The sequence below is a fragment of the Magnolia sinica genome, chromosome 5, assembly GCF_029962835.1.
Source record: "Magnolia sinica isolate HGM2019 chromosome 5, MsV1, whole genome shotgun sequence".
NCBI classification, from domain to species: Eukaryota; Viridiplantae; Streptophyta; class Magnoliopsida; order Magnoliales; family Magnoliaceae; genus Magnolia; species Magnolia sinica.
This window is the reverse complement of record NC_080577.1, coordinates 34,465,616-34,475,522: the sequence shown is the minus strand read 5'-3', so window position 1 is coordinate 34,475,522 and position 9,907 is coordinate 34,465,616. Positions and strand designations below refer to the sequence as shown.

General features: G+C 38.3%; 1 protein-coding gene across 3 annotated transcripts; it reads right to left on the bottom strand.

Moving 5' to 3' along the window:
• Positions 1-415: 415 nt before the first annotated feature.
• LOC131245933 (cytokinin riboside 5'-monophosphate phosphoribohydrolase LOG1) lies at positions 416-9,664 on the bottom strand. Of its 3 annotated transcripts, none has more exons than XM_058245726.1 (7): positions 9,447-9,660; positions 8,591-8,688; positions 8,437-8,467; positions 7,144-7,243; positions 4,218-4,288; positions 3,154-3,297; positions 416-650 (listed from the first exon to the last, which is right to left on the bottom strand). In XM_058245726.1, exons 1-7 carry the CDS (start codon positions 9,564-9,566, stop codon positions 558-560), a joined length of 657 nt encoding a protein of 218 aa, XP_058101709.1. In that variant the 5' UTR covers positions 9,567-9,660; the 3' UTR covers positions 416-557. The 3 variants fall into 3 exon arrangements, with proteins under 3 accessions (XP_058101709.1, XP_058101711.1, XP_058101710.1); XM_058245728.1 differs by lacking the exon at positions 416-650 and adding an exon at positions 686-1,107 and having other exon boundaries at positions 9,447-9,664; XM_058245727.1 differs by lacking the exon at positions 416-650 and adding an exon at positions 1,129-1,599 and having other exon boundaries at positions 9,447-9,662.
• Between the last annotated feature and the right edge of the window lie 243 nt (positions 9,665-9,907).

Genomic DNA, 9,907 nt, shown 5'->3' with positions numbered 1-9,907 from the left:
GATTCTGGCCCGTAATCCGCCCATCATGTTCTTTGATGTTATTGGTTGCCTCTATTTCCCAAGCCCAAAGTTGTTTTGATCCAAACGGTAATTTATGTTGTGCATCCGCTTGGAAGCTGTGGGACCAACCGTGATGTTTGTGAGATATCCACCCGTTCATAGGAAAATCCAAAACTCAAGTGGGCCACAGGAGAGGAAAATTTGAGGAAAGAAATGCCTACAATTGAAATGTTCTTGGGTCCACCTTGATGTTTATCTTCCATCCAAACCGTTCATAAGGTCATTACCACTTGTATGATGCCTGTCATGGGTCATCCACAAATCGAATTTTAGGAGACTGTCTTGGAGCATAATGCATTTGATAGACGGTTTAGATCATTAACACGTGTGTCCGCTAGCTTAAAAAAATAAAATAAAATAAAGAAAGGAAAAGCTTTGTATATTTAAGGCGTGTTGTACTTTACAAAAAGAATTCCTTGGCCTTTGTTCTTCCCATTTTGGCCCTTTTTCTTACCAAAATGCCCATTCATCTCCTCAAAACGTTCCTTCCTACCTACCTACCTAGATATATCACATTTTGGAGAATACCCCAGCTGTTCCATCTCCCAGCTCAGCTTTGAAGCTACTATTTCATGGCACGGAAAATACTCCTGCAAAAAAATAATAATAATAATAAATAAAAAAGGGCAAAAAGGTCGTTGTCACCATCAATCATGTATTTGTACAACTCGTACGTGCATATACACATGTGTGACAGAACTAGATGCATGAATATGCACATATGTTGCATGTGTTAATATGCATTCTTTGGATTCAGATAGAGGACACAGATGTAAAATGTTTTCTAAGGGTTTAAATATGGGACACAGATTCAGTGGATATGAGGAATCACTACGCTGCAGGATTTGATTGGGTCACATCCCACAAGATAAGGTCAGCAAAGCATGTTTGAAAGTTGTCCGGTGGAGTGCTGTGGGCCCCATCTCTGAAGTCATCTTTTATCAATCATAAGCTACTCTCGGCACTGCTCCTATTGGCCGCCTGTGATTGATTTGTACTAATTTGTTCTTTAAAAGACTTATTTAACACCAGCCTGCTTCCTGATACCTTCGAAAACAAATGGCAAGTATTTCATGATGAAGTTTTAAAATTGTCGTGTTTTTAAGTGACCCAATCAAATCTTGCCAAGTTAGGAGAAGTCATGGATATTTTTACCCCCACAATTAGTAGGGGAAGGGCACTAACTAGTAGTTTATAGGTACATTTCTTGCTTCAATTGACGGATATATTTGTCTTTTCCATTCAAGCATGAAAGTAGCCTGCTCCCCTTTTTCTCTTCATATGCAGCCACACCAAAGCACAATATAAGGGGATTGTGCTCCAAAGGATCCAAAGGGACCACCAATGTGCCTATCTAATTACATCCATACCGTACATTTGTTGAGTTGGTTCATGTTAGGTGCAATTCCAAAAATGCGGCAAATCTAAAGTTCGAGTAGGCCACAACGTGGGCATGGGTTGTCCGCTGTAGAAAGTCTTCTCTTTCTCTCTCTGCATCTACCCCAACCTTTCCCTTAACCTCTCGATTTTTCTCTCCCCCTAACACATGCATGAAACAAAATGCAAACTGAACTGTTTCTGTAGACATGGTTCCAAGCTCTAACAAAGATGAATACAATAAATATACATGCAAAAAAGGAAAGAAAAAGATAAGAAGAAGAATCGTGTATATCTACATGTATCAGTTTCATGCATGCATTCGTGCACATGCGCATATTACTCTCTCCCACAAAGCATTCATGCATTGGATACAAGGAAATATGGGATTTTAGATTTTAAAGCAAGATCACACAGGGCAAGTATCGAAATCATATGAATTTCATGGTACAGAATAGAAAATTGCAATCTCTAAGCTTTGAATCGGGGAAGATTGCTAGTACTTTTGCAGGAGTAACAGAGTAGGAAACAGAGATTATTTTCATTTATATAATCTTCTATAAAAATGATAATAAACCCAGTTTATCGTAGTTCTGTTTCCTGAAGTCATGATTCAGAATCCAAGAAAATATATTCCCTTCTCAGTAGATAATCCGACAAGAACATGTGTGGTTCTGAGCTTTTCTAAGCCAACAAGCACCTGTACCTCCCAACTAGGCAAGTTTGTGGATCGTATTAGCTCTGTATCAGGTGGGCCCTACCGTGCAAAAATTATTGGGGTTAACCCATTGAGAGGGCCGCATGTACAAAAATAATCATACACATGAGACGTACATTTGTGGCCTACCTAATAAGGGGACTGGCGTGATTTCCGGTCAAGGTTGTCAACACTTTGAGACCCATCTGTTTCCTGGTGCAGAATGTTTTCTTCCATTGCTTTGCAGTGCCCCCAATAGGCCAAAAATGAAAATATTTCTTCCTAATATATATTAACTTGAGCAGCGTTTGGACATTTTTGGCCCTGCAATTAGTTGGGGAAGAGGCATTAATACTTGCTTTTTTTATTTTTCTTTTTGGCTTGGCTGGTCCTTCAACCAGGATAATTTTGTCTTTTCCTTCATAAGAGTAGCCCTTTCCCATTACTCTGCCTCGCACCTGCGTGTGAGCATGGTATGAGGGGACCGTGCAACAAAGACTGTAGGGTCCACCATCATTACTATGCAACATCCACACTGTACATCTGTTGAGCCAGCACGTGTTAAGCCGTCAGCCCAAAAAAAAAAAAGCAAATCTAAAGCTCAAGTGGACCACAACCTGAAAATGTGGGCATGGGTCTGCCATAGTCAAAACTCTTTCGCTCTCTAAGTGTAGCCCATGTAGCAGCATCCTCTCTCTCTCTCTCTCTCTCTCTCTCTCTCTCTCTCTCTCTCTCCCTCTCTAATTGATGGGCAAATTATAGAAGTGGAGATCGGATTTGCAAGCATAACTCATGAATCAGAAGCTATAAGAAGTTTGCTTTAAGCAATAACTCAATATCATAGTAAGAATGCTGCATTGCCATTCTTTATTCCCATGAGATTAGAGAAATGATCTTCAAGAAAGTTCTAAACCCGTGGGCTCATATATCAGTATCAACATACTACATTTTCGATAGGAATTTGATGAATCATCGACATAGACGATGTATAAGTTTGATAAAACTTTTAGAAAGGTTACCTCTAATTTCTTCACTAATTCCTTTGCGGTTGGGGCGGAGACAATGATATGCCGGGCATTTGGGCTAATGAACCCTTCCTCTACAGCTTTGTCAATGAAAGACAACAAGGAATTGTAGTATCCATCCACATTCAATAATCCCACCTGCAAGGCTCAGTATTCAGTAAAAGTAGCAATTTAAGTAAGGGTTTTGCTAACAGGGGCTAACCTACTGTCGATCCAAACCATTCACAATTCATACAACTAGGAGCAAGCCAAGTGGATGATCCTAAGCTGATTAATAGCATTAAAATGGACAGTCAAGATCGACTGGAGAAACAAAATAGGTCTAATCATCATCTTGAAACATCTAGTATAGATCCCACTTTGTATTTCTCATGATTTTGAAGTAACATTTTGATTTAATGAGTCTATCCATGCGATTTGTGGCTTGCAAACAACAAACGATTGTAACAAACTGGACCTATTCCAAGGGTAAGGATCATCTAATATTCATGATTCTTGCACCATAGCTTGCTCCTAGTCGGATGAAAGAATGAGTGATTCTGATCAACAATAGGTGCAGATAAATAGAGACGAGTCCTCAGGACACTGGATCAGTTGTATTTTGTTCCCCTTAACGAAATGGGATGAGATCTTTTTATCCCTAATCTATAATTTGCCCAAATACCACAGCTCTCATAACACTATGCAAGAAGGGACTGTTGGGAATATTTGCCAATTGCGGATGGTAGTGTGCCTACTGCCCAAATGATAGGGTGACAATAAGGTTGGGGTGTATTCTGCAAATAGGGGCGACATAGTACAGACATAACCCCGAATGAGAAAGGATTGATGTTGGCTCCAGGTCACATTTTTGCAGGATGTGCCAAATGGGCTCCAGTTCTGCAAAATGCACATGGTCATGATGCAGTCCCCAATAGGTTGGGTTCTCAATCTTGATCCTTAACCAACCTGACCATCAATTAGAGAATGCTGACTATGTTGATGCTCTAGGTGGATTTTGTTTTTAGGAACGTACTTTTGGTTTATCTCAGGATTAAAAGTGCAGAAATGAGCATTACCGGCTTGTCATGTATGCCTAGTTGAGACCAAGTTATCACTTCAAGTAGCTCTTCAAGAGTCCCATAACCACCTGCATGAAAATCAAACAAGTCCTTTTTAATGTAGTGATTCCTTACCGAAATAGTGTTCTAGAATAACAGAAAGAAAAGTTCTTCTACTGGAATAGCACATGTAGACTTGTATTACTAATTTCATGGAACCCTGACATTGAAGCTTGTTTGTGTAGTAAGTTCCAATGAATGGATGTGCTTTTAACTCGTGTTAGCTGAGTTCTCATTATTATCATCTAAACCTCATCCCAATTAATTGGGGTCGGCTACATGAATCCTATTCCACCATTCTATCTATCAAGGGCCATAACTTCAGTTAGACCATGTCTTCCTACATCACTTTGGGCCTTCCTCTACCTCTTGCCCTTTTAGAGCCTTCCAACTTGTACCAACTCACTCCGAACCAGCGCAGTACTTGACCTCCATTGCACATGACCAAACCATTTAAAAGTCTACTTTCCCTCATCTTATACCTATTGGTGCTACTCATAAGTTCATCGAATATATTCATTTCTAATACTATCCTTGCTAGTCTTATTTCAACTACGTTCATTTATAATGCATTTAAAGATAATGCTAGAAAAATATAGAAGGTACCACTCATACAGTCATAAATTAGAGCATTTTCTCTACTTATGCATAACATGAGTGTTTTGCCCCTACATTTTTGTGAGATGTCAAGGCCACCTTGCACATCATTAGCAGAAAAAAACATGGCCAAATCTAGACTGTTAACCTGATGGGCCTCACAGTGTATGGGAGATGCACAAACTTCACCAAGATTAAAAGATCTAATCTTTTGATCAATGACATGTAATTAATGTTTTCAAATCTGGACCCATTTGGGCTGAAATGGCTACCAAAACAAAATCCGGTCAGTTAACTGTTTCATTAAAAAAAAGAGAGAGAGAGAGAAGGAGAGACAAAAAAAATTACAAAAGCCAAAGCATGAGCCCTCTTCTACTTGAACCTCGAACACTGTTAACCACTAGGCTAGCAGCATATAGCTTCTATGATTTTAGAGGAAGCAGATTGCAGTGCAGAAGTGGGCAGTGGATGCTGGTCTGGGTTTTAAAACATTGATATAAAAAACTGGTTTCCAGCAAAAGTCAAAATCAAGTAGTACACAGGCCAGATTGAAGGGTGGCCCATCTGATCAACAGCATGCATAGATGCATAATGGGTCCCACATTTACCACTGTAACAGACTACCAAACTTAAAAAAAAAAAAAAAAACTTTCCAGACCCAAATTTAGTAATTTGAGAGTAGACCACAGTTACAGGCCACCAGGCTTTTGTCATAAAAGAGAAGTAAAAAAGTGTGGGAATCATATAAGTAAGGATGCAAGTATTCAGAAACCATAATTTTCAGTGTCAGATGTTGAAGGTTCAAGAAGTAGGGCATGAAGGGTTGTTCTCTAATCATGGGTGTTGGGGTCAGTTAAGGAACAAGTCCAAACAGATCGTGACACTGGGGGTTGGAAGAGTTGCTTTCACATTACATACCATCTTTTATATATGTATCCTTTATACCAACAGATACCACATATAGTTTAAAAAAAACAAAAAAAAAAAAAAAAAAAAACCACCAGGTAAAACTGTAAAGACCAAAATATCACGATATTTTCAATATCCCATGGGAAATTGAAATTTCTCTCATGCATGGGCAGTTCCTTTGCATTTATGGAGAAATACGAATTTGAGTTTTGGGTTCTTCTAATTCATCTAAAAACATTAAATGGTTTTTTTTTTTGGAAGTTAGATTTTTTTTTTTTATTTTTATTTTTATTTTTTTGTAATTTTCAAATCTGAGGAAACATGTTAACTATCAGGCTTGGAATTCAGGCCTGGACACAACCAGTAATGGTTAGAAATGGACCTGGAGCGGGCTTCATGGGCCTATGCCCGAAAACATTGATTATTTGCAATCCAGGCCTGATTTATGGGCCCGAGGTTTGAGCCCAAGTGGCTATTTTTCCTTAATTTAAAGTACCAGCTCAAGTCTAGCTCATTTGAGGTCCATTTTGGGCTGTTGATTGAAAATGGGCATGAGTTTTAGGCACAATAATTAATTGGTCAGGAGAGGGTTTTGCATGTGTAAGGGCCTTAATAACAAGTATGAAAAGCCCCATCCAACTTTGTTAACATTGCTGAGCTGGATATTTTGCTGGTGGGTCTGGCCCAGCAGTGAGCCTGATCCTTAGCTTATGGGCTGGGTTGGCCTAGACCCATGTCTTTTGCTCATGGGCAGGATTCTAACATGCATTCAGCATATACTGGCCCATCTGCAACCTTAATTGTTACTGTTTTCACAACTTTGAGAAAAATCAAAACATGGGTTTTGTAACACAACCAGCTTAGTATCTGAGTTCATGTGCTGTTCTCCTAGCAGAGAGCTAGACCAAGCATATTACCAACAAATTCGGGTGTGGGAGTGGGAAAGTATATGTTTCAAAATGGTTTCAAATATAAACTAGTCGGATGCAGAAGCGTGACTCAAAACAGGAGAGGCGCCTAGTTGGAAGGATGGTGCACTTAAGGTCTTACCATCAGGTGAGGCTCTAGCCCTGACCATCTAAAAAAAGTAAAAAGAAAAAAAGAAAAAAGACCATGGGTTTTGTTTGTTTATCAATCTCCTCAAATCTGGATATATGTTTTGGGCCATCAAAACATGGTTCTGTTATCTCTTCCTTTGAACTCAAAATGGGTTTTTTTAGTAAACCCCAAACAAACATAATTAAAGTCTCCTTTCTTTCTTCCTTTATATATATATATATATATATATATATATCTTTTTTGCTTTAAAATTTCAATTGGGTGTTGGTGGTTTTGATTAAAGGATTTGCATATTTTCCTTATATATATATTTACTAACCAGGTAATGCAATAAAGGCATCAGATTGTCTAGCCATCTCTGCCTTCCTTTCGTGCATATCTGCTACTGCCTTCACTTCTCCTACTGTCTCACCAGTTATCTGCATGATGGTTGCAATAAAAAAAATATAAAATATAAAATGAGAGAGAGAGAGAGAGAGAGAGAGAGAGAGAGAGAGAGAGATTTTCTATGGCTGCAATTTTTTGCCCAAAAAGCTTTTCTTATGGAGTGATGTGCGGAGAAGCACAATGATAACGAGTGCTGCAACATGTATGGCTTAATCCAGTTAATTGGGACAGGTAATTCGGACAGGTAATTTCGGAGCGACAAGATGAAATCTATCTATTTATATAAGTTATAAATGGTAGAAATAGTAGATTACATATCTTATTAAAGAAAATAAACCCTATTCTCCCTTTTTTTAAAATAGAAATATTGTACCACGTAAATTACCAAAATCGAAAATGGGGTGCGTTCAAATCAATCAAGGTGATGTTGATTGTGGCTCCAAAAAAAATGTGTGGATAGAAAGAAACTACACATACAAATAATTTTCAAGTAATGGGAAAGCCAAAATCATGAAGTGCAGATAAAAGAAAAATGAATTATGGGTGTAAGGATAAGACTCTTAACCCCCCAAAATGCAATATAAATTCTAGCCAAAAAAAGGGGGGAAAAAGGAAATTAAAAATGGGGGAAAAGGTAAAACAATCCAAAATCCAACAATGAGAAAGTGGGGAAAAGGATAAAATAAAAGTAGTGACTGTAACTCTGTCAAAGAAGGTGGGCAAATCCCCAGAATCAAGCTGTAGAAAATGGATAAAGGGTCCATCCTTTCTATTTTTCTATTCTAAAACATTCTTATAAGAAAAGCTTTAGAACTTCTATCACAATAAAAGATCCCAAGAAACAAAAAAACAGTATCTATAAAGTAAATGAAACAAGTAAAATATCCACATAACTCACTTCAAGAAGTATTTGAATAAAACCAAAAACCCAAATATAGAAACAAAGGAAGATGCATAGAAATGAATATGCCAAAAACCCAAATGTAGAAAATGAGAAAAGGGGATGGTAATTTCCACACACAAGGGCAATTTGGTCATTGCAGAATTGCTAAAAAAAAGCATTGATTGAAATGTCAATATGGAATGTTAGCCCATATAGGGGCTGAACTAACAACTTTTGGGGGTAGAAATATACTTCTCTCCATAAAAATCAGTATGCCCCTTTTTTCTCTTTTTAAAATTAAAAAATTACAAGAAATAGGACTTTTAGTTATTGCAGACATACCTCTCGAGGCATGAGCGTCTTGGGAATGACTCTGCAGACAGACAATATCATGCCAAAAATCAGTTGGTGAAGAACAGCCCAAAAACCAAAATTGAATTCCAATAACTTAATCTTCTTTTTTTAAATTAGTGACCCAAAAGATTGAAAGACTCACCCAATGACATGGCGACCACCATCATAAACTGCTTGAGAAACCAAACCCATCAAACCGACACTCCCTCCTCCATAAACCAGATCAATGTTCCTAGCAACCTATAACAACAGGAAAAAAAGAAGAAGAAGAGAATCTATAAGAAATAAGAACTATTTCAATTGAAAACGCCATCCAAACAACTCTCCACGAACAACCCATTTCGTAAAAACAGTTTCCATAATCAAAATACATTCACTTCCAGAGATAGAAAAAGAGGTGGACATGGATTCCAAAGGTCTAGTCATAAAAGCCCATTTCTTAAATAAATAAATAAATAAATAAATAAAGAGTGCCCACAGAAGTACATTTACTTCAGATCTCTAATAAATCTGCAAGGGGAATTGGATGTTCAGGATAGATGGAGCGTTGAACATTGACGGCTAGATCTTCAGAAGCATGCTGCAATGGTAAAGAATGAAAACTGGACGGATGGGAATTGGGGAAAAGAAATCTACCCAACTTGGAACAAGATCAGATTTATTGCTAGAAGAGAGAGAGAGAGAGAGAGAGAGAGAGAGAGAGAGAGAGAGAGAGAGAGAGCGCTATAAAACACTATTTAAATCCAAACCCATCGTAAATCCAGATAAGCATAAATCAATCATAAATCCAGATAAGAATAAACCAATTTGATAAGAGCAATTGCCTATAAAACTCATGAAAGAAATCCACAAAAAGGTAGAGGAAAAAAAACCCATCAAAGAGAATTCATTCATAGCAAAAAAAAAAAAAAAAACCAATGATCATTGCAGAACAAGGGAAGATAGAAAAGAGCCATCAAGCAAACAGTGGCAATGAAAGATGGAAAAAGAGCAAATACCAGCTCCTTTCCAAGCTCTATTGCAGCATCTTGGTAGCTTCTTTTCTTTCCCTGACTACTCCCACAGAATACACAAATCCTCTTGAATTTTGATTGCCTCAGTTCTTTCTCCCTCTCCATTCTCTCTCTCTCTCTCTCTCTCTCTACCTTCGAATTCCCTCTCTTTCTCTCAGAAGCTTCCTTTCTCTTGAATACAAGAAGTGTCCCAGCAGAACACAAAAACCATTGGTCCGCCTTATAGGGAAGACGCACGTGCCGAAGATAGCACGCCGACCCACGTACGTGCGCAGTGACACGCGTAACGAATATTTGCTCCTCGAGCCCGATGGTATGAGCACGAACCTTCGGGCTGGACGCCGATTGCGTCCAACCCCCACCCGTTTCTAGTCCAACGAGCAGATCTGTGATGTATACGTTTATCCACGCCGTCTATCTCTTTTCGTAGATCATTTTAAGGCATA

What these genes read in the sequence shown, in the direction of transcription:
- LOC131245933 (XM_058245728.1), bottom strand. Translation starts at nt 9,566, where the DNA reads ATGGAGAGGGAGAAAGAACTGAGGCAATCAAAATTCAAGAGGATTTGT. An exon ending in AGACGCTCATGCCTCGAGAG is followed by an intron (nt 7,244 to 8,436) that starts GTATGTCTGCAA and finishes ACCATCATGCAG; the next exon opens with ATAACTGGTGAGACAGTAGG. An exon ending in TGCCTTTATTGCATTACCTG is followed by an intron (nt 4,289 to 7,143) that starts GTTAGTAAATAT and finishes ATTTTCATGCAG; the next exon opens with GTGGTTATGGGACTCTTGAA.